General features: G+C 52.3%; 1 protein-coding gene across 1 annotated transcript; it reads right to left on the reverse strand.

Annotated features, from left to right (window-relative positions):
- Nucleotides 1-14,823: 14,823 nt before the first annotated feature.
- On the reverse strand, nucleotides 14,824-23,919 carry CCDC197 (coiled-coil domain containing 197). Its single transcript, XM_060096019.1, is given in 9 exon segments — nucleotides 14,824-15,045; nucleotides 17,953-18,069; nucleotides 18,355-18,420; nucleotides 19,140-19,247; nucleotides 20,848-20,883; nucleotides 20,885-21,030; nucleotides 22,447-22,500; nucleotides 22,503-22,522; nucleotides 23,813-23,919. Coding segments are annotated over 9 exon segments (876 nt in total).
- Between the last annotated feature and the right edge of the window lie 2,238 nt (nucleotides 23,920-26,157).

Consider the following 26,157-nt stretch of genomic DNA (forward strand, 5'->3'; position numbering starts at 1 on the left):
ATCCCAGGCGGCCTGACTCCAGAGCTGGGTTTGAATTTGCTCTGCTGAGGAACAATGCCTGTGTTTGCAGGGGCTGTGTACTCCTGGTGTTTCTTTTTGCACTTGGAGAGTTTCTGCTCTGTTTTTTTACAGCCAAGGAAGCCAGAGAGGTGACAGGCACAGCGCAGTGCTGCTCAGCTAGGAAGAGGCTCAGCTGGGGTGGATCCCAGACTTCTGACTCCTCATCCAGTGCTTGGTCCAGACTGTGTTAAATAGGCTTCACTCGCTGGAGGAATGACTGAGCCAGGTGTGGCCCCTGCAGGTGTGGGCGAGGTGTCTTTGCTGAGGAGAGCCGGGAAGGGCCTGTGAGGGCATTGCCTGGGGCCTGGTCTCAGGCTTAACCCTGGTCAAGCCCACATCTGAGGCATCTGGGGCTTCCAGAAGGAGGGCTTCTAGGAGCCCTCATGCTGGGCCATACTAAGCCCTGGGCCTTTGGCCCATCTCCTTCTCTCCCCAGGCCACAGCAGCTCCAACCCAAGCCAGCACTGGCATGTGGAAGGAGCACTGAACTGGAGTTCACAGGCAACCCTGAGCCCCAGGCTGGCTCTAGACTCTGCCACTCACTGCTGTGTGGCCTCAGGTGACATCCAGGCCCTCTCCAGGCCACTGATTCCTCACTCAATGAAGAGATTGGACAATGGAGGCCATTAAAAGAAGATTTAAAAATATATTTTTACTATTGAAGCTTTTAAACAAAAACACAATCTTACCCAGAATCTCAGTATATGGAAACTTTCCTCAACTGGGGCTCAAATGAGCAGGGAAAATGTAATCTCTTTGGTCTGTAACTAATCAGACGTCTTCCTGAGCTCCCTAAAATCTGGTTAGAAGAGAAAGAAAGCTTCCAAAGAGTTCAGCCAGTTTTCAAGCTGAGATGGAGCTGCAAATGTGAACAGTCTTTGTAGGGGCCGCCCCCTGGCTGGGTGTAACCGTGTTCTTTCTGGAATGGATCTGGTCTCCTCTACCTGCCCCTCTTCTGCCTGGCGTCCAGGTGTCTGGGTTGGTGGTGGTGGTGGTGGGGGGGGGTGTCGGGGGATGGCTGTTATGACTTCACAGGTTTGGAGAGGGGTGTCTTGTCCTCCAGGAAAGGACCTGGGCACCTGGGTGCTGGACACCCCCAGACTTTGGGGCTGGGCTCTGTGGCCCCTGTGGCCCCTGTAACTCATGGTCTGGCCTTTCTCAGGCTGGTCAGACCCAGAGAGCTTTCGCAGGTTGACCCCATTTTACTCTCTACAATGTGCCCACCTTTCTCATCCCTTCTCTCCCTCACTTCCCCACTTCCCCACTTCCCCAGTACACGAGCATAAGAGGCTGTCTCCAAGGGCCCAGAACCTTCCCCATTTTTCCCACCTCTAAGCCTCTGCTCCTCCTGGAAGGTCCTTTGCACAGGCTTCACGTGTCAAAGTCCCCCATCCTTCAAATTCTGGCTCCTCCTCCAGGAAGCCATCCCGGATTGCCAGGCTGGGCATGAATTCCTCTGAATTTCCACTACATCATCTCTGTCCTTCTGTGGTGCTGATCCTTTGCAGCTGTGATTTGGAGGGGGCAGTAGGACCTGGTAATTACAAGCAGGAGCCAGAGCAGGAGGTATATATTTGTGTGGTGATTGCCACGGCATCGCTCCTTGAGAAAGGCATACCTCTGTGTCCTCACCTGTAAAGCGAAGGTGTTCATACCCATCTCAAAGGGCATTCGGGAGGACTCACTGAGATGATCATGAAAAGCACTTGACACTGTACTTGGTATCCAGTAAGTGCCCAATATATGTGGGCTTTGCCTGGTACTTACTGGGGCCTGAGTCTTGTTCATCTTGTGTGGCGAAGCCTAAAGAGGACAGGCAGGGATTTGCATGTGTCAGGAAGGAGCCCCAAGGAGGTTTGTGTCTTTGCGGGAAAGGAGGGTCATCTGCCCTCTCCCAAATCAATGTCCGGAGACTATGATGGGGTGATCTCAGGCAGCTGTACCCCTGTTGGCAGGAGCTCTTTTAGCGCAGACCCACCGTCTGGTGTTCTTGACGTTGTGCTGTTTCACGCACTTGACCTTCTCTGCTCTGCGAGCTGCAGGGCGGGGTGTTCTGCAGGACCCCCGGGTTGTCAGGTGATTCACCTCCTCACAGGATGTCAATGCCGTCCTCCTGGCTGGCCCCTGCCCCTGCCCCTGCCCCTCGCATCAGAGCCTGCAACTTTGAGCTGAAAACTTTGTTGAGATACAACGTGTGTGCTGTTTCACTGCTGGGAAGGATGAGATAGAATCAGATCCCCTCCCTCCCCGTCCCTCACTCCCGGTCGCAGAGCTGTGGGCCAGCCCTGGAGTCAGTGGTCTACCCTGGCTCCCACTCCTAGGGGCAATGTTGAGAAAGAGGTTTTTATTTTTAAGAAAAGTTCTTTCCGGAGAGAACAATGGAACTGGGGGTTTAGGGAATGGGGAGTTGGGGCTGACTGAATAGGGAGAACTTTCTGGAATTGGGGAAGGGGTGGAAGCTGGTGTCCCAGAACAAGAGGAAAGGCCTGTGTTCCCCGGGGGAACGCTGGATGCTGGCCTGGCTGGCCAAGACCCCTTTTGTCCCTCCATCCAAGGCACATGTACGTTTGGGCAAAGACTGTGGCCACAGAACAAAAGACCCCTCACTCAACATTCAGCAAAGACTTATTGCACATCTACTGTGTGCTGGGCACCGACTATGCACATCTGTGCACAAAACTGACAGAAGTCGCTGGCCTCGCTCAGCTCCCACTCTGGTGGGGTGGTGACCTCCGGCTCTCTGCACTGAATCTGTTGTCCAGACCACACAACCCCTATAGGGTGCGGGCAGGACAGGAGGGAGCCCCTTGGATGACTGAGATTTAATTTTTCACCAGCCTAGGAGACACAGTGAGAGTTAATTTGGGGTGGGGGTGGGGGAACAAAAGGAATGTACCTACCAGGCTGCTCTGGCTTTTCAAACGAGGCAAGAAAATCTGGAAGAGAAATAACCTTACAAGGCTCAGTTATACCACATCACAGCTCACTTTTCAGTCTAAACATAACCCACAGCCCTAGGAGGCTAATAGATAGGCCAGTTTTCCAGCCAACTGCCCATTTGTGGGTTCCTCCCAGGCCTGGGTTTTGAAAGCTAACATTTCTCCAGTCTGGGTAGTAAATGCTCATAGCCCACACAGCCTCCTGGGCTGGGCAGGGAATACTCCCAGCTTCCATGGGAGGAGAAAGCATTGGGTATGATTGACAGAAAGCCAAGGCCACTGGGGGGTCCTGTCCCTGCCCCCTCCTCACCTCCTTGAGGCGGGACAGAGAGCCTGGCCCCTGAAGGAGGCTGGAACATGTCCTAGCTACAAGATCTGGGGCAGGTACATGACCTCTGTGATGGGCAGCCTCTAATGGCCCCCAACAACCCCGCCTCCTGTGTTCATGCCCTTGTGTAATTCCCTCCCCTGGAGCATGGGCTGGACCTAATGACTTGCTTGTGACAAACAGAGTACAAGAGTGATGGAGTGTCATTTCTGAGACTAGGTTACCCAAAAACAGTGGCTTCTGTCTGGTTCACTCTCTCTCCTCTCTTACTTGCCATGCTGTAAACTGCCCTATGGGGAGGTCCATGGGACAAGGAGCTGAGGGAGGCCTTCAGCCAACAGCCAATGAGAAATTGAGGGCCTTAGTCCAACAGGCCATGGGAACTTCATCTGCCAACAGCCACATGAGTGAGCTTGGAAACCGATTCTCCTCCGGTTGAGCCTTCAGATGAAACCACAGCCCTGGCTGACAGCTTGATTGAAGCCTTGTGGAGAGATGCTGAGCCAGAGGACCCAGCTAAGCCATGCCCAGATTCCTGACCCACAAGAATACTGAGGTAGTTAATGTCCATTGTTTTAAGCTAAGTTTTGGGGTGATTTGTTATGCAGCATTAGATGACTAATACAGCCTCTCTTGCTCTCAGCCTCAGTCTGCTCCTCTAGGAAGTGGCATTAATGATACTCACATCTCTGGGTAATGGTGTGGGTGAAGCCAGCTCTGGGGTTACTTCCTCAAGCCCCCACTGGATGCAGAGTGGATGCTCCACAGCACCATTCCTTACTACTGCTTTAGTCACAGAAATCGATGTCTAACTGCAAACTCTGCAAGTGCTGGGAAGGAAGAGAACAGGGTGCTGTGGGAGCAGTAACCCAGGGCCCCGGCCTTGTTCAGGGGGAGAGGGAAGTCTTCTCAGAGGAGGTGAATTTTTTTTTTTTTTTTTAAGAAGATGTTGGGGGTAGGAGTTTTTATTAATTAATTTATTTATTTTTGCTGTGTTGCGTCTTCATTTCTGTGTGCGGGCTTTCTCTAGTTGTGGCAAGCGGGGGCCACTCTTCATCGCGGTGCGCGGGCCTCTCACTATCGCGGCCTCTTGTTGTGGAGCACAGGCTCCAGACGCGCAGGCTCAGTAGTCGTGGCTCACGGGCCTAGCTGCTCCGTGGCATGTGGGATCCTCCCAGACCAGGGCTCGAAACCGTGTCCCCTGCATTAGCAGGCAGACTCTCAACCACTGCGCCACCAGGGAAGCCCAGAGGAGGTGAATTTTGACTGAGGTCTGAAGGCTGAGTTGGAAGAGGGCTCATTTGTCCTTCTTTTCCCTGTCCCCAGCCTGTTAGTCTCTTTCTTAGCACCTTGTGATTTCCTATCCTAGTATTTATCACAGTTCATCACCATTAATGTGTGTCTGCCTTTGGGAAGCTCCTAGAGGGTGGGGACCAGGTCACCACAGCACACCAAGTACGTGACAGAGTGCCTGGCACGTAGTAGGTGCTCCAGAAAACTGAACTGAATGAATGAGTAGGCACAAGCAAAGACCAAGGGACAAAGCACTAGAGACAGAAGGAATGGCATAGGTGATGATCCGGGGAGAGGAGCTGGTGAATTCTAGGAACTGGGAGAGGCCGTCAGGCTGGTGCAAGTCAAGAAGGGGAGAGTGGTTCACGTCAGCCTGGAGAGGGGGTCAGGACCAGGTCATGCAGGCCTTGAGGCCTCAGGTAGGGGTTTGTCTTGAGGGCAATAGGGAGCCTTGGAAGGGGCAGGAGGGAGGGTGGACACAATCAGATGTGCTTTTTTGAGAGATCGTTGTGGCTGCTATGAGGGGAATGGGTTTCAAGAGGGCGGGGGTGGAAGCAGAAGACCTGAAGGCCAGAGGTAAGAGGGCTAGGGCCTAGGGTGGGGCACAGAGATGGGGGAAGTGGCAGTACCCAGGGGCAGACGGTGACATGGACAGGACGTGCAGTGGCTGGATGTGGGGCAGCAGGAGAGGGTCTGGGGTGATGCCACAACAGCACAGCCTCCGTTAGATTCAGCAGAGCTCAGAGCCTGAGTGAATCCCCCAACGACCATCCCCCAGGACGTGAAAAATGGAGAAGTTCGGGGCTGTGATCCCTGGAAACTCTCTAGACCCCTGGAGAGCAAAGCTCAGAAAAGCTTCGCCTTGGAGGTGTTGGTAAAAGCTTCTTGAAACTGGATCTTTTGTTTACAGATGAGGGAGGTTGTGTGGGGTACATGCTGGCTCCCCAGCCCAGGTCCCGGGGGCCCCCAGCTCTGTCAGGCAGAGCTTGAAGTGCTGCATAAACACCGAGCAGCTTCCTGGATCATCTGTTTTCCTCAAAGATTTTTACAGGGAAGAAAACATGATTTTTTTTGTATAAGAACAAAGTATTATGAAATAGCAAATTGACTCACATAAAATTTTCAGGTGAAAATGCAAAAGTGCAAAAATATTTGGTCTCCCTCAGGTCTGAGTACCAGGCCCCTGAAAGTCTGAGTAAACTCTTCTCTGCCACTGGACATATTTGGGGTGGGGGAGGAGGAGTTCTAGGCTTTGATCAGGAAAAGTGCTCTAACTTTTTTTTTTTTGTATGGTACGCAGGCCTCTCACTCCCATTGCGGAGCACAGGCTCCAGACGCGCAGGCTCAGCGGCCATGGCTCACGGGCCCAGCCGCTCCGTGGCATGTGGGATCCTCCCGGACCGGTGCACGAACCCATGTCCCCTGCATCGGCAGGTGGACTCTCAACCACTGCACTACCAGGGAAGCCCCCAAAAGTGCTCTAACTTTGAGGTCAGCCAGACTTGGGCTCTGCCATCTGATTGCTGTGTGACCTTGAGTGAGTTACTGCACCTCTCTGAGCCCAGGTATCAGTTGCAGTTGCCCACGAAAGACCCTGCCACTCCCATACTTCAAGCAGTTGTTCCTCTCAGACTGGCTTTCCAACTCTCACAATTCTCACCTTTTTGCCAGTTGCTGCAGGAGAATTAAAATTTGTTCATCTTCTAAGTGGCAGCATTTTGCCTAGAATGATTTCTTATATGAGATCACAGGAAATAGACAAATGAAATCAATCATTGCAGGAATAAAAAACTGTAGGTATTCCCACTCCCCCCACTGTATCTTATGCAAGACTTTATAGTAAAATCCAAACTGTATAAAGGTCTTAGATCAACTTTTTGAAATCTTTTAAAATGATGTGCTACACTATTCGGTATGAAAGAAAAAAAGGAAAATTTGAAAGTTCCCAACCTTTGGATCAGCCATCTTTATAGACATCATGTGATCTTATTTTTAGTCAGAATGTCCCAAGTCCATCCTCCAGAGCTGGTGATAATCTATCCAGCCATTGCGTATAAACTAGTAATAGACAGAAATACACACACACACACACACACACAGGTCAATCATGTTTTTCTATTCCCTTCCATTTCATCCATCCCAACTCCACATGTTAAAGGCCAGTGAGGCCTGAAAAAGCCCTGTGGGCCTGTGTGGCTTCACTCACCCCAGAGCAAGTCTCTGCTGTCTCCAAAGAGGTGGACACTGTCACAGGCTCCAATGTGGGTACTGGCTGTCCTGAGGCCCCCTCCTTCCTCATTTCTTGTAACAGTCCAGGTGACTGGCTACAGCATTCCTATGATTTATGATGTTATGGAGAGGGGAGAGAGGGAGCTCTTCCCTTAATAATTCCCTTGGAGGACTCATTAAACCCTTGTCTGGTTTAGCAAGGCTCACCCTACGTGACTGCTGGGGAGACAGCTCATCCTGGAAAGTGGCATGGCCCCAGGTAGCCATCGGCACCGATGCATGGGACATGGATGACCCTGAGGGCCAAGCGGTAGCCAAGATTCCTCTGTCCCCCAAAATATCCCTCACTTTGGGCTCCTACATGGTCCTTAAAATGTTTCATTTAGAGATTCACTCCTTTGCTTAAGACTTTAGTTCATTCGTTTGTTCCTTCCTTCCTTCTTCATTTACTCAGAGGATATAAGGATGCAATCATTCAACACATATTTCTTGAGAGCCTATTCTGCGCTAGCCTCCACAATGGGTGCTGGAAGATGTGGCTAAGACAGAGCTCTTCTTCTTGAGAACTTCTCCTTCCAGTGGGGGAGATACAAATGTCAACAATTAAGTGACACCTATAAGGAGGTAATTACTCTTGAGAGCCTTTTACAAGGGGGTGGCAGCCAGAGGCGGGCTCTACTCGCTCTGCCTGGGGCAGGGGCAGCTGGGGAGGCTTCATGAAGGAGGTGAGGCTGGAAGTGGATAGGGAAGGGATGCGCAGGGAAAGAAAGTCAGGGTGGAAGGAACCTCCCTCCAAGCACATATGGACCGTGTGCAGCTCTCAGTGGGAGCCCAGGTGGCTGATTGGCTAGAGACATCACCTGTCCCAGTTCACAGACAGACACCACCCCCCAGACCCCAGCAGAACCCTGATGATGAGAGATGGTGCTGTCCTCGGGAGTCCCACCTTCACCTGAGGGTAACAGGCTTGCCTCCGAGCAAATCAGACCAGTGCTTTACTGTGCACATAGATCCCCAGAGGATCTTGTTAAAATGCAGGTTCTGCCTTTCTCACAAACTCCCAGGTGATGCCCATGACGCAGGTCCCCGGACCACACTTTGAGTAGCAGGGATCTATAGTAAGCACACTCTCCCTTGATTCCACCTGGGAACTTGATTCCACCTGGATTTGAACTTAAGCCATTGACTCCTGACTCTAGTTCATGATTCATACCCATGTCCCCTTCAGCCCCATAACATCAGCTCTGAAAGGAGACAGATGTGGGGCCTGCCCCCTGGGCTGTGTGACCTCAGGCAAGCCTTCAACCTCTCTGAGCCGCCATTTCCTCATCTGCAAAATGGGATAGTCGTTCTCACGGGGTGGGTATGAAGGCTGCATGAACAATGACGAGCTTAGCAAAGTATGTGGCACACAGCAAGCATCCCGTGCATGTTGGTGCTTGTTCTTATAGTTCTTTTGGCTACCAAACTGTTTCCAGTTACATTGTTCCATCTGGAGCCTGATGGACTTGAGTTAAACGTCCCGGCTCAACCACTGAGCGGCTGTGTGACCCCAAGGTCACAGAACTGCACTGAGCTTCAGCTGCCCCTTCTGTAGAATGGGACTGGGAAACTGCCACTTTCTAGATCTCGGGTTGTGGGGAGGACCCAGTGAGGTACAGTGGCCCAAAAGCAGCATCCTAGTACCACATCAGGAAGTTCTCACTATGGAGGGAGCCTAGCTCTCTTGACTCACATATCCCCCCTTGTCCAACACTGAACACCTGCTCTGTGCCAGGTCCTGACTAGGCATGGAGATTTAGGGGTGAGGGAGATGCAGCTCCGGGCCTCACGTCTCCCCTTGCACAGTGCTGGAGAGCAGCTTGGAGACCCAGGGCTGGGCATCCTGGTAGCTGGCAGCCAGGATGAGCGAGCTTCAGCCTCAAAAGGCAGAGAAACAGTGCAGCATCTTCTGAAGGTGCCTAGTAAGAAACAAGGACATACTGGTGCCAGGTGGGCTCGGGTTTGAAGACGTTTGAGATGTTCCCATGGGCTGGCTGGCTCTTACAGTCTTGGGCACAAGCTTCAAAGTAGCCAGGCCGTTCCTGGGCCAAGAAGAGGGATGGGCAGAGCCTGATGTCCCAGGATGATGGGCTGGGAGTGAAGGCAGGAACGCCCAGTGCCTTTTCAGGTGGAGCCATGGCAAGGAAGCCTCTTCCAGATGTATCCTGTTATCCCTGTCTGGCCAACTTCCTTACCTGGAGAATGGAACTCAGATTGGGACACCACATTTTAAGGCTAGAAGCCAGTGGGATCCATTCAGAGAACAGAGACGCATTAAAGAAATCAGAATTGTTGGACTTGGAGAAAAGACAGCCTGCAGGGGCCAAGAACCCTGTCTTCAGAGGCTTGAAGAGAGTCCTGGGGGTGAAGGACTTGACAATTAGCTTTGTTCTTGGAGACACCAAAGTTAGGATCAGTGAGGTGCCAAGAAGAGTTAGTTTCCAATTAATTTTTCCAATTTTTGAATAAAGTTGTTTTTCCCCTCTGGTTATAAAAGTTAACGACACTTATTGCAGAAACTTTGGAAAATATGCAAAAGTAAAAAGAAGAGAATTAAAAATTAGAATCCTCCAACCCAGAGGATGGGTTGATGAACATGGCAGAATGGAGTTCCTAATCCTTTTTCAACAGCTCAGCGTTCCTCAGGAACCCAATTCCCGCCCAGCGGGTGGATTGGCTCCCCACACGCTGGTGATTCTTGGATTAGAGAGAGCATGGAATCTGAAGAAGTGTGAGGGTGTATCTGACAGCTCTTGCTGTAATACTGTGTAACAAACAACCTCCAACTTCACTGGCTTACAATTATAAGCATTTATTTCGCACTCCGTGGTCCGTGGACTTAGTGAGGATTGAATGGTGTCGGTGGATCCAAGCTGCAGGTTGGTCTATGTCAGCTCCATGTGGCTCTCATCCCCCTGCAACCAGGAGGCTCCCAGAGGCACACAAGCCCCACTGCACAATAAGTCTTAAGTCTCTGCTTGTGTCATAATCCACTGACATCCCATTGGCCAAAGCAAGTCACAGGGCCAACCCAAAGCCAAGAAGTGAATACTGAGCCTCTGGCAGGAGCGCGGATGTAGATGCCACCACAGCCGGGGGAGACTAGGGACCACTTACTCAATCTACTGCACCTGGTGGGTATAACACTTCCCACTCCACCCCAGGGTCAGGATCCTCCCACTTAGAAGCACTGCTTTAGTCTATTTCCTTCTTTTACATATATAATTTTTACTAAATTGAATTTATATTCAACTTTTTAAAAAATGCTTCCTTTTTTCACTTAACTTTACACCTTATAGATAATTTTCCTTACATTAAGTATTTTTGAAAACACGGAATTTAATGGCTGCAGAATTATAAAATCATAATTTGACTGCATCATTGACGGAACTCTTCCTCCGAGATATTGAGTTTGTATCCAGTTTGGCTACTGTAAGTAACAATGTGGTGGACATTTTGGCACAGACACCGTTTCTGTATTGTAATGGGCATTTCTGGCTTGTGCTTGCCCAGCGCCAGGCCTCACCTCCCTGTGATAACAACTGCCTGATTTCCCTTTGGGGAACCCTTCTTTCAGTTCATATGGTTGGTCTCCAGCCATGAAAGATACTCCACCTCACAAAAACTCAAACGAAAATTTGATCAAGTCCTGGAAATCAGAGCATGGAATCTCCCTCGTTACAGAGATTCATTCAGGATGGACAGGGAGCCTAGGCCTAGCCAATCAGAGATTTGTTTAGAGCGACACCTGACCCGAGGTGATCCAATTAGAGTAAATCCTGGGACTTGCCAGGGTTTACTGGGAAGAGACATTCTCTCTTTTCCTCTGACTTCCACTTTAAAGGATGTGGGGCCGAGGTTGTTGACAGCCATCTTGTTTATGCTGAGCCTGAAAATGAAGCCAAGCTGTCGCAGAGCAGAGCCCACAGACAGACTAGATGCTGTTGCCACTGAGTTCCTGATCAAGCTGTTCCTGAAGCTCTAGAATCCCTGGTCTTCTCGTTTTATAAGCCAATACATTCTCTTTTTTGGCTTAAGCCAAGTTGAGTTGGGCTTTCTGTCATTTTGAACCAAATAGCTCTGGTTTTATTAACTTAAATTTCTTGACCTAGAATTGCTGAGCCAAAGGACATAAACATTTTGTAAGCCTCTTAAGATCTCAAATTGCTTTCCAGAGAGTTTATGCAAACAGCCTCGCAGTGTTGGAGGGCCTTTTTTATATGCATTAGTGGATTAACTAAAAATTTTTTGATGGGTAGAAGTTATGAGGTGTAATTTTATTTTTAGTGAAGAGAAATACTTTTCATGTTTATAGGCCATTTTTATTTATTTTGTGATTTGCTGAAATGAACAATTGATGTCTTTTTTTTTTTTTTTTACTGTGTAAGTGTTCTTTAAATATCAAAAACATTGATCCTTTTTCAAATTTCTCACCATTTCCCCTCAGTTTATTGTCTTTAGATATTTGGCTGTGTTCTGAGGTAGATGCATTTTTCATTTTTACGTGGTCAAATTATTTTCAGGTGTCACTTCTGCTGCTTTCATGCTTCCAAAGTTCTCCCTGACTAAAGACCAGGTAAATGTGGAGCAGATTTTCTTCTTTTTGACATTGAGATACCCAGTGTTTCTCACCCTGTGACTGGAGACCAGTCTGCACTGGAACCATCTGGGATGCTTGTTAAAAATCCAGATTTGGGGGGCCTCATGCCAGAATCAGAATTTCTGAGAATGAGCCCTGTTTAGCAAGTGTCACAAGTGGTTTTTTTGTTTGTTTGTTTGTTTGTAGTACGCGGGCCTCTCACTGTCGCGGCCTCTCCTTTTGCGGAGCACAGGCTCTGGACGTGCAGGCTCAGTGGCCGTGGCTCACGGGCCCAGCCGCTCCATGGCATGTGAGATCTTCCCAGACCGGGGCACAAACTCGTGTCCCCTGCATCAGCAGGTTGACTCTCAACCACTGCACCACCAGGAAAGCCCCACAGGTGGTTTTAATGAGCATTAAAGTTGGAAAACCATCATTCAAAGGAACTGGAATATACTACAGTATGTGGTGTGGAAAAAGGACATAATTTGATTTTCCTGCCAAATAGCCAATTTTCTCAGCACCAGCCATTAGCTAATAGTCCAACTCTTCCTGGATGGTCTGTAGAAAGAATGTCCTCACACTTGAAGAAAATTAAAGCTGGAATTCGATGTCAGGTAATGAGCTCTCAGTCTCAGAAAATGTCCAAGCCCTGGGCCTCCTAGTGTCTTGGGGTCTCAGGATCTGGATGGGCAGTCAGATGAAATGACATTTCATAAGGTACCTGAACCACTGTGGTTTTCTCCAAATGCCCTTGAAGGCCTTTCTCCAGCTAATATGGAGCCCAGGAGGAAAGTGCTTTAAAGGTACAGGGTCAGGGCTGAGAGAGCTTTCTGTCTGACAAAAAAGCCCAGCAAGGATAAACCCCAGCGTTCTAGTACGTGCCAGCAGCCTGAGAGAGCAGGGCCCCTAAGCGCAGTGCCCAGTTGTCAATTTCATGACCCAAGCTCCGCCCAGGGGAGGCTGGGAGCTCCTAAAAGACTCAGATGCCCGCTGCAAACTTAGACTAATAGCCAGGTCACTGCCACACCAGGTATCTGTCCTGATGGCCCTCCTTCCCAAGGAGTGTGCCAGACATCTGAACTAGACCTACAAACATACACACAACATGTGCACAGCAGGCAGATGGCAGGGGACAGGACAACAGCTCTTCACAGAGCCCCAGTGGGCAAAGTGAGAGGACTGTTCCCTGGGCCTCTAACAGGGTGTCATGTTCAGCACCTCCCAGGAGGTCCGACGGGGTGGGGATGGCCCTCCCAGGATGCCAGGTCCCCATGATGCTTGCCCCATTGTGCAGATGGGGACTGCAGTCCAGGCAGGGGGAGTTGGTACTCCAGGCGAAGCAGAGCCCAGCCTAGGCGTTTGGGATTTGCCGTTCCTCCCAAGCAGCAGTTCTCAAAGTGTGGGCCTGAGACCAGCACTGTGAGCATCCCCTGGGAACTTGTCAGAAACGCAGATCCTAAGGCCTGGCCACCCTAGGCCTGCTGGATCAGAAGCTCTGGGGGTACACCCACACTCTGTTGTAACAAGGCCTCCTGAGGAATGTTCAAATCTAAGAACTGTTGGCCTAACATGTGCCCATATTACAGGGAGACTAATGACATACTTCAGATCTCTTTGGAAAGTGGATGTTGGGTGGAGAGAAAGTAAGCAGTGAGGTATGGATGCAAGATGCTCCCTGCAATGGACTGAATGTTCCTGCTCCCTAAATTCCTATGTTGAAATCCTAACCCCCATGTGATGGTGTGAGGAGGTGGGGCCTTTGGGAGGCGATTAGGTCATGAGGGTGGGGCCCTCATGAATGGCATTTGTGTGCTTATGAAAGGGACTCCGGGAGCTCCATCACCCCTTCCACCACCTGAACCAGGAAGTGGGCTCTCACCAGACACCGAACCTGCCAATGCCATCATCTTCGACTTCCAGTCTCCAGAACTATGAGAAATAAACGTCTGTTGTTTAAGCCACCTGGTGTATGGTATTTTGCTATGGCAGCCAGAATGGTCTAAGACACCCCCAGGTATGGCCTCCAAACCTCATAGCCTGGCATTTGGGACCCCACGGTGGCTCCCCAGCCAGACTGCCCATCGGGCTCTTTGTAATCCAGCCAAACTGGAAGCCCTACCCTGTGTTTCCTTCAGTTTCTTCAGCCCTCCCCCAACCTCTCCCTTCTGAAATCTGACTCAAGCCCTACCTGGGATGCTCTCTTTGCCCCAAAGGCCTGAGAGTCAGAAACTCAAAATGATGCTTTCTCTGCAGCTCCCCCCGGCCTTTTAAAAAAACTGCTCTTAAGACCTGACCCGACATAACCTTCTTTCTTATATTTAGCTCCCCTAAATATTTCAGTGGCCAGGTCCTACCCAGCCTCCCCCCCACTCCCTCCGAGCCTCCCGTCCCCTCTCCCAACAGCACCTGGAAAACAGCAGACCCTCGGTGCTTGTTGAAGGAATAGCAGCATCTTTTCTGAAACTCCCCTGTGAAAGGTAATTTGCTGATGCCCCACCATTTGCTGCAAATCAGTTGCTCCGAACTTTCAAAGTTAACCTAAATCAGTTAACATCAGCAGACCTGCAGAAGTGAATCCTTTTCGGGGCTGTGGTGGCTGCCAGGATGATTTCACCTCCGTGGCTCAATAACACCAAGCCAGTGCCATGCACGCAGAGGCCTTTCCAACCTTGACCTAAGAACGTCAGACTGGAGAGGGGATTCCCTTAGACATCCTCACACCCAATTTCACACGTGAGAAAACCCGCCCAGAGAGGGGCTTTGCCCTGCCCCCAGTCCCCCTGAGAGGAGCACTCATTCCAGGCAGCTCAGAGACCCTCAGGTGGGCAGAAGGCACCAAACTGGTATCCAGCTTCTGGGAAGCAGTGATGAGACGTCCTCCTACAAACTGAGTACCCCCGGCCTGCTGTGGGCCAGGCCAGCTCCCACGCGTCCTATGGCTCAGGGTGGCTCTTTGTGAGAGTTTCTATGCCTGCGGCGTTCCCAATAGTCGGGCATGCATTCAAGCTCCTTGGCCCCAGACAGACCCACCAATGACGGCGAGAAATGCATCCCCAGCTTCTGGGTGCAGGTCTCCAACCTGGGACTTCCCACCTGGCTGCTGCCTCTGACTCGGGAACCTCCCTCTGTCTCGCCCACGGTCCCAGGCAGGCCTCACCTCAATCCCTGCCAATCCCCCAATGCAGGGAACAGCGCCCCCTCAACCCCACCTGGCTCTAGCTGCCCCACCTCTCACTGATCCCCGCCTCCCCTGGCTCCCACCCACTCAGGAGCGCTGGTGGTGAAAAAAGGAGGCCAAGCAGGTAAGGAGATGGTCGTGATGCTGGCAGAGCTGGTGGCCCTGGGCTGTGTCAGTACAGGCTGGAGCACTCTGAAGCCTGGGTGCTAGGAAAGGGGGTCCTAGGGATCGAATCTTGACTCTTTGAATGTTTCCTGAATGGTCTGGGGTACCTTCTGAGGCCCCGGTCCTTGGGGTTGTCTGCTGTCCAGCACACTCTGGGTCCCCTGAGCAGTGAGATGAATCTCACAGTCTCCATTTTGTCCAACATAAATTCCCGGGAGAAAAAAGAAATCTCTCTCACTTGACTGTACTCTGGCCCCTGGACACCACTTCCCAGGAACCAAAGCAACACCAAGGTTGACCTGCGTCTCCTTTAGTCTTCACAAGGGCCCTGCCAAAGATGTGGTATCAATGCCAATTGGCAAATGAGCAAACTGAGGCTCAGAGAGGTTAAGTGACTTGTCTGAAGCGACACAGCCCAGCAGTGGCAGAGTTGGATGGCTCAGAACCCAGGTCCTTGTGCGGCTTCCTGAATGTGGTTACCTGCCTCTTCTCACTGCTTCCTCCGAGAAGCCCACCCTGACTGCCCCCAGCCTCCCTGTCTGAGGGGCACTCATTTCTTAAGGGCCAGGTGACCTTTATCTCCCTCCACCTCTCTTTCCCTAGTACCATGCCGAGCGCATGTGGGTGACTCTGAGACTTGACCGAGTGATTGCTGAGGGAGCTCTCTGGGATGCCCTGACATCACTGGGTAATTTCTTCCTTTTCCTTGGGAAGAAGATGAAATTAATACACTGGGACTGTAGGGCAAATGTGCCCTTACTTAAATGCTCATTCATATCATGATGGGAAGGATCTATGCCCCAGGGGATGCCAGTTATGCAGCCTTCACTGTGAATGCTGCCCCAAGAGCTGTGCCATGGAGCAGAGAAGCCCTGATACTGCCTGTGAAATTCTCCTGAGTTCTTCTCAACTAAGACGCAGGCTCGCCCACTGTGGACTCTTGCTGCTAGACAGCATTGGCCATGGGACTCGCCCCCAGTGTCCCAGAGGTGCTAAGAATCCTGAGTTCAAACAACTCCACTGAACTTGCCTCGAAAGAGAAAAGCAAGTTATGACTTAGGATGGAACTAGTGCTGAAGCTGGCAGACAAGGGAGGGTGGAAAGGACGGGTCCTTGTGGTGCCACTGAGCCTTGGGTCACACCAGCCCTGAAACCCACCCAGACACGGAACTTCCAAGCACCACGATGCGAGACCTTCAGTTACAAGAGTCAAACAACCTCAAAAAGGGAAAGTAAGGCTGGAGGACTCACTTCCCAATTACAGAACTTACTACAAAGCTGCAGTGATCCAGACAGTGCTAAGGACAGACATAAGGACCAATGGAATAGGATTGAGAGTCCAGAAATAAACCTTCACATTTACAGCCAATTGATTTTTGACAAGAATGAGGAGACAATTCAATGAGGAAAGGGCAGTTTTTTTAGCAAATGGTATCGGGACAACTGAATATCCTTATGCAAAATAATGAAAGCGGACCCCTATCTCATACCATATACAAAAATTAACTAAAAATGCATCATAAACCTAAATACTGGAGCTAAAACTGTAAACTTCTTACAAGAAAACTTAGATGTAAACCTTCATGACCCTGGATTAGGCAATAGTTTCTTAGAGATGATGCCTAAAGCACAAGTAACTAAAATAAAAATATATAAATTGGGTTTCATCAAAATTGAAATTTTTGTGCTTTAAAGGACACCATCAAAGTGAAAAGACAACCCATAGGATGAGAGAAAATATTTTCAAATTGCATATTTGATAAGGAAATTTTTTTTTTTTTTTTTTTTTTTTTTTTTGCGGTAGGCGGGCCTCTCACTGTTGCGGCCTCTCCCGTTGCGGAGCACAGGCTCCGGATGCGCAGGCTCAGCGGCCATGGCTCACGGGCCCAGCCGCTCCGTGGCATGTGGGATCTTCCCAGACCGGGGCACAAACCCGTGTCCCCTGAATTGGCAGGCGGACGCTCAACCACTGCGCCACCAGGGAAGCCCTGATAAGGAAATTTTATCCAGAATATACAAAGAATATTTACAACTCAGCAATAAAAAGACAAACAATCCAGTTAAAAAGTGGTCAAAGGGGGCTTCCCTGGTGGCGCAGTGGTTGAGAGTCCGCCTGCCGATGCAGGGGACACGGGTTCGTGCCCCGGTCCGGGAAGATCCCACATGCCACGGAGCGGCTGGGCCCGTGAGCCATGGCCGCTGAGCCTGCACGTCCGGAGCCTGTGCTCCGCAACGGGAGAGGTCACAACAGTGAGAGGCCCGCGTACCGCAAAAAAAAAAAAAAAAAAAAAAAAAAAGAATTTGTGCTGCCATGTGGATGAAACTTGAAGACATCATGCAAAGTGAAAGAAGCCAGATACAAAATGTATTTTGGGGAGGTGATGAAGTGATTCAGGAATTAGATACTAATGATAGTTGAGCAATTCTGAAACTGTACTGAAAACACTGAAGTGTGCACTTTAAAAGGGTAAATCTTAGGGTACTAGAATTATATCTCAATAAAGCTATTATTAAAAAGAAAACAAGATATGTTGCTGTGGGTGGAAGCCAATCTGATCACATGACCTCTATTACTGCAGCATCAGCATTATGACTGGTAGGAGTTTGGTGCTGGTGGGGACCCTCCCACTGAGAAGGGAAAGCTCAGTGGACTTGACAAGAGTCTGAAGTTTAAAATGAGGACCCTGCACAGAGGCTCCCTCGGTCACTGAAATGTGCCTCCCCATGTAAGCGTGACTACATCTGTGTGCACCTTGGTGTGTTTGTTTGCAGGTGTGTCAGTGTATGTTTCATGTATATTGCAGGGTGTGTGGAGAGCCCATAGGAGTGTCTGTATGAGTGTGTACCCCATGTGTGTGTGTGTGTGTGTGTGTGTGTGTGATGTGCTGGGGTGGGGCTACATATTAAGACCAGGCAGGGCAGGAGTTCCTTTACAACCCTCTGACCCTGCACCAATGAGCGTTCATTACAAGTTTGTTGAGAGCTTAAAAGGGACACTGAGACCCCACCGCACCCGTGCAGGAGCCATGCAGCCGTGGAGGGAGGGCCTGATAGGGCAGCTCACCACCCATGCCCCATGAGCCGAGGCCGAGGACAGGCTCAGGTCGGAGGCCAGCCTGCGCACGAGAGTCCTCACCCAGATGAGGTCGAGCTTGGAGAAGAGACCCGTGCCCTTGGGCACGCCGTGGGCAGAGGCGCAGCACTGCTGGGCCGTGCTGTTGATGGCCATTTGCATGCAGTTTAGCAGCCGGCTCTGCAGGCTCGGCCCCCTCCCAGAATTCCCTGCCCCTTGCCCCCAGCTCACTCAGGCCAGAGAAGTGTCCTGAAGCCAGGAGCCACCTCCTCCTGCTGGCCTGGGCTCCACAACCAAAGGGGCTTGGACGAGTCCCTCCCCACCTCAGGGCCAGAGCATCCGCCTCTGCAAAGAGGGACACCGGACTGACTAACTTCCAAGAGGGTCCTCCCGGCTGGGCACACCTGTGGTCCACACCCAGGGGAGGGGCCAGGAGGGGACAAGGGGGAACCCAGGGCTCCTCACTCTGGGAAGCTCCAGAGTTGTGGACTTCAGGCCTTCAGGGTTGTGATCAGCAACCTTACTTCTCACCTTCAAGAGGAAGACCCATGACAGACTCTATACACTGTGGCCAGTCCAGTTCCCCCTCAAAGCTCCTTGGTTGGAAGTCAGCAGCCCACAGACCCCAACCCTCATGTCTTCCAAACTAGGATCCCACAAGAGCCTGAGAAGGTCCCACATTTGCTGACTGCACCCTGCCCAGGTGGAGTGTGCCTGGCACAGCCCTGTGCCCCAGCCTTTCTCCCCCGTGTCCTCCAGGCAGCCCCCAAGGCCAGAAGGGCACAGGCTCTGGTATGGGGAGGACCCAGGGGTCCGGAGAATAACTAGTCCACATTCTCCAGGCCAGGAAGGAGTAGCTCAAGGGATTAAACCCAGAAATCCTGGCCCTGGACTTCAGCCCTGACTTACCCTTTCCAAGCTTCATTCTTCTCATCTGTGAATAGATATGAGTAAGAGTCAACCAATATTTAGGAGTGCAGATGCTAGGCCCTGGGACTGTACGGGGGTATCCCAGCTGGTCCTTAACTATTTGTGGCCTCAGTTCTCCCACCTGTCACATGACATCTGGCTCATCTTAGAGAAGCCCTTTGAAAGCTAACAGTCACCCAGGAGAGGTAAGTGGGTAAGTGGTGTGCGTGTGCGTGCGCGTGCGTGTGTGTGTGTGTCGGGGGCCGATCATTATCGAGGAGACGGCAGCCCCCGGCCCCTGCGCTGCCCGCCCCCCACCCCAGCCAGTGGACTGGACTCACATCACAGCTGCCTGTGTCTTTCTGGTAGGTGACACCATGTTCCAGCTGCCGCCACTGCTCCTGCTTGCGGTGACACTTCTTCAGCTGGCACAGCCGGATCTTGAGGCTCTGTGGTAGGGTGGCTGGTCAATTCGGTGCAGCTGACCTCCCGGGGCACCTGCCCTGGTCCTGGTCCCGAGAAGCTCACGGCTCGGGGGTCTGAGCGATGCTGGGGGTGGAGGAGGGGAAACTTCTGGGTGGTCAGGGCCCTTTAAGGCACCAGGAGATGCAGGAAATGGACGTCTAGGATGACTAGGGTTCGAATCCCAGCTCAGCTCCTGGAGCCCGTTTTTCTCACCGTAAGCAGAACCACCTGTCTGGGCCCTTCCGGCTGCAGCAACGGCTGGGAGGACACCAGGGGGCAAGGCTGTGACAGCCTCTGTGGCCCAGGCCTGCGGGGCACAGGATGTGCTGGGTGCACTCCCACGCCAGGCTCCGCGGAGATGTGTTTGGAGGACACAAGATATACATGTGTCCACACTTTTCTGAGGCCTAGTTTTCTTACTTTGAAAATGAGAAAAATAGCATGCCTGGGACTAGGGTGCAACATTTAACTCAGAATTAATATAAATAATATTTTAATGCAATTTTTTTGTTTTTGTTTTTGGCCGTACTGCACAGCTTGCGGGATCTTAGTTCCCCAACCAGGAATCGAACCCGTGCCCCTGCAGTGGAAGCGCAGAGTCTTAACCACTGGACCACCAGGGAATTCCCAAATGCAGTGTTTTTTAAAAATCAAAGTTAATGCAAAAAAAAAAAAAATCCATGATGAACAAAGTATTAAAATTCTCAATAAAGTTGGGATCCAACCTTCTACTTGTATGCTCACCTCACTCCTCTCCTCTAGTCTCAGCTCTAGGAATAGAAGCACCTACCTCCGGGGTGAGGTTTAAATGAGATAAAGCTTATTAAGTGCTTCTCACAGTGCCCCGCACACGAAGGAAAAAAACTGTACAAAATGGTGTAGGTTTTCAGTGCTACCACTAGGGGGCAGAGACTGGCTGCAAATGCCATGCCACTGTCCTTTGCAAGAATCAGCCCACTCATCAGCCTCCCTTTCCCTGTTCCCTTCCTCTCCATATCTCCGTCCTCTGTCTTCCCCGTGTCCCCAGGCCCCAGCTGCAGTACAAAAATTCATCATGCCATGCCTTTGCCAGGGCAGTTTCTTCTGGATGGAACGCCCATCCCTTGGGGTGAAAGTTCAATTTATTAGAAGATTAACCAACTATGAGAGAGATGACCTCCTGGGGCACTTAACTGAGGCAGTTTGTGTTCAGTGTCTCACAACAGCCTACCAACTAGGTTGAATTGCCCCCACGTCACAGATGAGGAAACTGAGGCTCAGAGAGGGTCTAAACGTGCCCAGGGTCATGCAGCTAGTCAGAGGCTGAGTTGGAATTTGAACCGCAGTCTGTCTGAATCTAGAACTCCTGAGTTTTCTACCACGAAGAACACCTTTTAAGTATAAGCTGAGTCTTCCTCAGGAGAAACCCAGCAGAAAGGGAGGGAAAGGGGTACAGAACAAGGCTCTGGAGTGACCGCCCCACTCAGACCCTCTCAGGAGCCCACCCCTGCTCCAGGCCTTCTCTGGGGGTGCAGAGAGAAGGGGGTCCCTACATCCCAGTTCTCTGGGCCAAGGGGGATGGGCCGGGCTTCAGGCAGCTGTTACCGGGATAAGAGCCCTATGGCCTCCCTCTAGAGACTCCCTCCAGGCTTTGGTGGACGGCCTGGCTCATCTTGAGGAAGGCCTCCAGAAGCTTCTGGATGTCCTGGCTGACTGTGAAGAGCTTCCCATAGTGCTCCACCATGGCCTCCACCGGGGCCTCCTCTGGCTCCTCCCCTTGGTTGTAGCCTATAGAGACAGTGCATGGCAGGACGGGTGGGCACAGAATGCCCAGCCCTCACCTGCCCCCTGCAGTGATACTAATAAGGTAGGTGGGACTTCTGCTGTCCACTGGAGCCCCAAAGTTGAGAGCGCCCCATCACTGACCTCCCACTTCTTCAAGAGAAGAATCTGCATTTGAAAGGCCACCGCAGGCTGAGAACAAGCATTCTGGATCAAGGCTGCCCAGTGAGGCAGAAGAACCCTCCACCGCCACCCCAGGAGAAACTTCTGACTGGGGGAGCCTGCAGGAAGAGGACAGGGATTGTTGCTGTCCCGAGTGACGGGATCCCCAGCTTTGGTGGCTGCTCATTCCGGATGGGTTGAACAGGGTTGAACTGCTGAATTAGGAAGGTCCCAAACTAGGAGGCTTCTAGAAGCTGCACTGGGTGCTGGGTCTGCTTCAAACCCCGCGCCTCCTTGGCTTGGTGCTCAAGGCTCTTTGATGCTGCTCAGCCTTCCAATCACATCTCCCAGCGGCCCCTGCCGGATCCTGGCGCTCCAGCACACTGGAACTCAACCCCAAACCCACTGCACAGGGCCATGGCTCCAGCCTACATCTGTGCTGTTCTTCTGCCTGCAGTGCTGTTCCCCTTTGCTGAACACATTTGAGCCCTATGAATGGCCCCCTCCTCCACGAAGCCTTCCCTGACCTCCAGGGCAGAGTCCTTGGGGCTCCTGCAGCTCCAGAGCACTTAGCACAGTGACTCTGAAATCCGATAGACCAGAGTCTGAGGCCCAGCCGCACCACTTCCTGTCTGGGCGACCTTGGGCAAGTCCCTTAACCTCACTGAGCCTGGGTAGCACAGTTCTCAGAAGCTCCTAAAGAGGGGTAAAAAGGATTTACTGAAGAGCTTAGCGCAGAGTAAATATTTCATAAACAGTGATAGTTATTTTTATTACTGGTGACGTAAAGACAATGACGATAATAAAATTATGTATGTTTGTCTCCCCTTCTCTTTCCTATCAAGCTTTCAGCACTGATAACAGTGGATTCTGGTGCAAATCATGATAAAACAGAACACAAAACTCATTTCAGATGCCTGTGTAATTTTAGTTCCTAAGAGCAAAATCAAAGACAAATGAGGTAATAATAATAGCTGACACTTACTGGGTGCCATAGCTAAACGTCGGGCACCGGGCTACATGCTCATAAAGGGTGATCCAGTCCACGGAACTGTTACTGTTCCCACTGAACAGAGACGTTGAGAACTTGCTGCAGGCCACGTGGCTGGTGCCCTGGCTGGCTCGACCACGGTGGCACCGGCCTGTGGATCCCCATTCTGCAGGCGAGCTCAGTGCTCAGCGAGCCCACACGTGCCCAGGTTCCCAGGCTGGGAGGTGCCTGCAGAGAGGACAGGCCTGCTGAGGAAGCTACATACGTACCCTTGGGGATTTTCTCAAGGACCTTGATCAGATAGTCTTCAAAAACCTTGTGACCTCTCTCTTCAGCTTCCTCTGTCTGTAGAGACATTTCAGTGCCGGCGAGAGAGCCAGACGTGAGAACACGGTTTGGGGACTTCCAGGTCGTGACCCCTGGCAAGGGCCAGCCTCTGTGGATCTGCACGGAACCGGGCTGGGCTGGTCACTGACCCCATCAATGGGCCACTGACTTGTGTCTCTCCACCCCCATTTCACTGCTGAGTAAACTGAGCCACAAAGAGGTCAAATAGATGCCTGTGGTCAGGCCATGAGGAAGGGGCCTGGGGGCCAGCGAGGCCGGGCCTTTGTGGCATGGGGTCTATGGAGCCCCTCCTGCAGGCTGAGCTGGTGGCAGATGGTCTGAGCCCCCAGTAGCCGGTGATCCGGCCACAGGCTTTGCCTCTCTGTGCCTGGCTGGCCTGTCTGTAACAGGGGTAACCAGACCCCTCCCTCACAGGCCGGTGGGGACCGGGTCTGGGGCTCCCAGCACATCATAAGCACTCAGTCTGTGGTCAGGGCCCGGGCAGCCCCCAGAGGGGCAACAGCCACATGCTGCTGCCCAGCCATCAGGGGCATCACCAAGCAAGATGAGTCTCCAATAGGTGGCCCACCCTGGTCGCCTTCAAGGTCAGTGGTCAAGGGCAGAGCAGGAAAGGCTGTGGTGGGTATCTCTGAGTGACTGCTGATTTCCCCAGGGCAAGCCACTCTGCCTCTCAGGCCCCATTTTCTCATCCATACGGTCCTGAAAAATGCAGGAAAAAATTGTCTTCCCCCAGCAAATACCACGTGGGGTCCTGTGAGCCACGGTGCTAAACCTTTCAGTGGGGAGGTTGGGAAGCCCTGTGAGAATCAGATGGACCGGTTGGGACTCTTCTCCATAAAATCGCTCACAGATATCAATCCATCCTTTTGCATCTAACTCAGGCTTTCGTGGGCAGCCTGAAATTGAAGAGTCACCCGGGGCAAGGATTAAGGGCGTCTGCTTGGAGACACGGCAGCAACCTTGCAGGCTGATTTTAGAGGGGCCGAGCTGATGGATGCATAGGGATGGTCACCCACAGCCCTGCCTTCGTGGAGGGAGACTAAGCTTGCACAGGGCCTGGGACTGGCCCAAGGTCTGAGTTCAAAGGGCGGGAGCCAAGCCCCCCACCTCCCCACCACTCGCAAATCAGCCGCCCCTCTTGACTTACTTCTGGTCCTCAGTCCCCTCCCTGTTCATTTCCTGGTCTGGCCTCCTCAGGCATTTTTGCTCAGTCCCAGCTGCTTAGCCCACGGCAGGTGGCCCTGGGGCTGAGGCAGGGGGCACGGCGGGGCTTGGGACGGCTCGTACTTTGCCTGGAGTTGGCAGAGTTCCTGGAACACCACCTGCAGGTCCCTGTCCTTGTCACCGGTATTGCTCAGGCCAGCCTCCTGGCCTGTGGCCACGGTCGCCGGCATTGCCCCTCACCACCTCAGGCTACGCTGGAGGATGAGGGCCACGTGGGCCAGGCAGGAAGAAGATGGATGGCCACAGCAACAGTCAAGGCAGCAGCTTTCTCTTCTGATTCTCCTGACGGTCCTCAGAAGCCAGTTTACATTCCCACTTCATAGAAAAGGAAACAGAGGTTCAGAGAGGCCCCTGTGACCAGCTTGAGGATGGACTCGGGTTTCATTAAGTTCAAAGTCTGAGGTCTTTGAGCTGTGCCCCCCAGCTCTGGAGGGACCAAATGTGCCATTCTGCAGCGGCATTATTGCCTTTGTCACCCCATAACTGGGACAGCTCCATCACGGTCAAGTCCCACGGGTGCCAAGATGCCTGGGACTTCCAGCAGGTGCTAGCTTCCAAGAGCATTCAGGAAAGACTCCAAGGGTCAGAGCTGGGGACAGGTGACAGAGTAGCCCACATAGGAAGGAGATACTTTTGTCATCTATCTCTACCCACCCGTCCCTCCAGCCATTTATGCATTTAACGGACATCATATACTCTGAGCTTCTACAGAGCTAGACTGGGGACCAGGATAGACACTTTGAATGAGCTCACGGTCAAGCTGGGAAGGTGGCCTAGTTGACAGGTGGTTTCAACACAGCCTTGCAAAGAGTTCCCGGGCCGCTCACCTAAGTCTGGTTGCTAGTTATGGCCAAAAGAAGACAGTCTCGGGCCTCCCTGGTGGCGCAGTGGTTGAGAGTCCGCCTGCCGGTGCAGGGGATATGGGTTCGTGCCCCGGTCTGGGAGGATCCCATATGCCGCGGAGCGGCTGGGCCCGTGAGCCATGGCTGCTGGGCCTGCGCGTCCGGAGCCTGTGCTCCGCAGCGGGAGAGGCCACAACGGTGAGAGGCCCGCATACCGCAAGGAGAAAAAAAAAAAAAAAAAAAAAAGAAGAAGACAGTCTCCCTAAGCGTGCTGTTCATTGGCCATCTGCTGGGCCAGCCCCAGCACATGGGAGGAGCAGGGAGAGAAGGGGTGGGGCTACACAGTCAACCTGTCCAGCCCTGAGCATCGGACACAGGTACATGAGCATGAGAAGGAGGAAAGGGCCCAGCTGACTCACTCGACAGCTCCAGGAGCACAAAGCCGCAGCTGAGCTGTGACAACACAGTGCTGGCTTCTGTCCTCATGATGTGTCCACTGCAGGATCCACCTGTGGGTGGAGTGGAGGGCCTGATTCCCCGAGGTCCTGTGGCCCTCCCGACCCCTGCCGCCCTCGTTCAGTTCCCAAGGAGAAGGGGTGGAGAGGCGTTGGTGACCTCAGGGGAGACTTGGGCTGTTTTTGCCTTTCTTTCAAGGATGGTCATCTGTGGTGGTCTTTACTGATACCCCAACCTTGCAAGCTTCCCCAATCCTACTGGCTTGTCCTGGGACTCCCCCTTTTACCTGATTTTGGGTAGCTATAGCTCGGGCACTTCCCCAGCTGGGGCACTCAGCAACCATGGAGGGTTCAGCCCCGTCCATGGCTCAGGACTAAGTCTGGCCCAGGGCAGGGGAGGCGGGGAACAGAAGGAAACTTCAGGACCTAAACCTGGTCCTGCCCCTGCCCCTGCCTAAAGCTCAGCTCTGTTACCTACTGTTGGAGCTGCAGGTCTTGTGCCACTGAGGGGAGTTGGGCGCGGCACCTACCTCTGATATACCTGCTCTATTCACTGCCCGATTAACTGGTCAGTCCTTCCCCACCAAAAGCCCCATTCGATCAGAGGCAGGGCCTCTACAGAGGGCAGCCTGGGTGGGTCTCACTGGGAAGGATGCTGGGGGTCTGCAGTGAGGGCAGAGGTGGAGGGAAGGGCCTATGCAGGGGCAGAGACAGGGCTGGGGCCGAGGGTGGGGCGTGAGGTCAGGTCTGTGGCTTGAGCTGGGGCAGGGGCTGGGGCTATGACAAAGGCTGGCCCAGGCTCTGGATCAAAGCCTGGGGCTGGAGCAATGGCCAGCCCAGAGGAGTTGGGTTCATTGTTATTCCGGGACAATTCCCCGTCTCCCACTCCTCAGCAATTCCCCTCATGACCCCTCATCAGCAGGCAATGGATTTGGTCCTAGTTGGCTGAGGAATCCCTGAGCAGGTCCCAAGGGAGCTGCCTGTATGACCCTCCATGGTTCTGGAGCCCAAAAAACGTTTGTTGTAGTCAACTGAGAAATGGAGGTGGGTGGGCCTGGATCTGGCCTTGGGTTCAGACAAGGGAATGCCGGTCCTGAGGGAGAGAAGCCCA

The sequence above is a fragment of the Mesoplodon densirostris genome, chromosome 4, assembly GCF_025265405.1.
Source record: "Mesoplodon densirostris isolate mMesDen1 chromosome 4, mMesDen1 primary haplotype, whole genome shotgun sequence".
Taxonomy (NCBI): domain Eukaryota; kingdom Metazoa; phylum Chordata; class Mammalia; order Artiodactyla; family Ziphiidae; genus Mesoplodon; species Mesoplodon densirostris.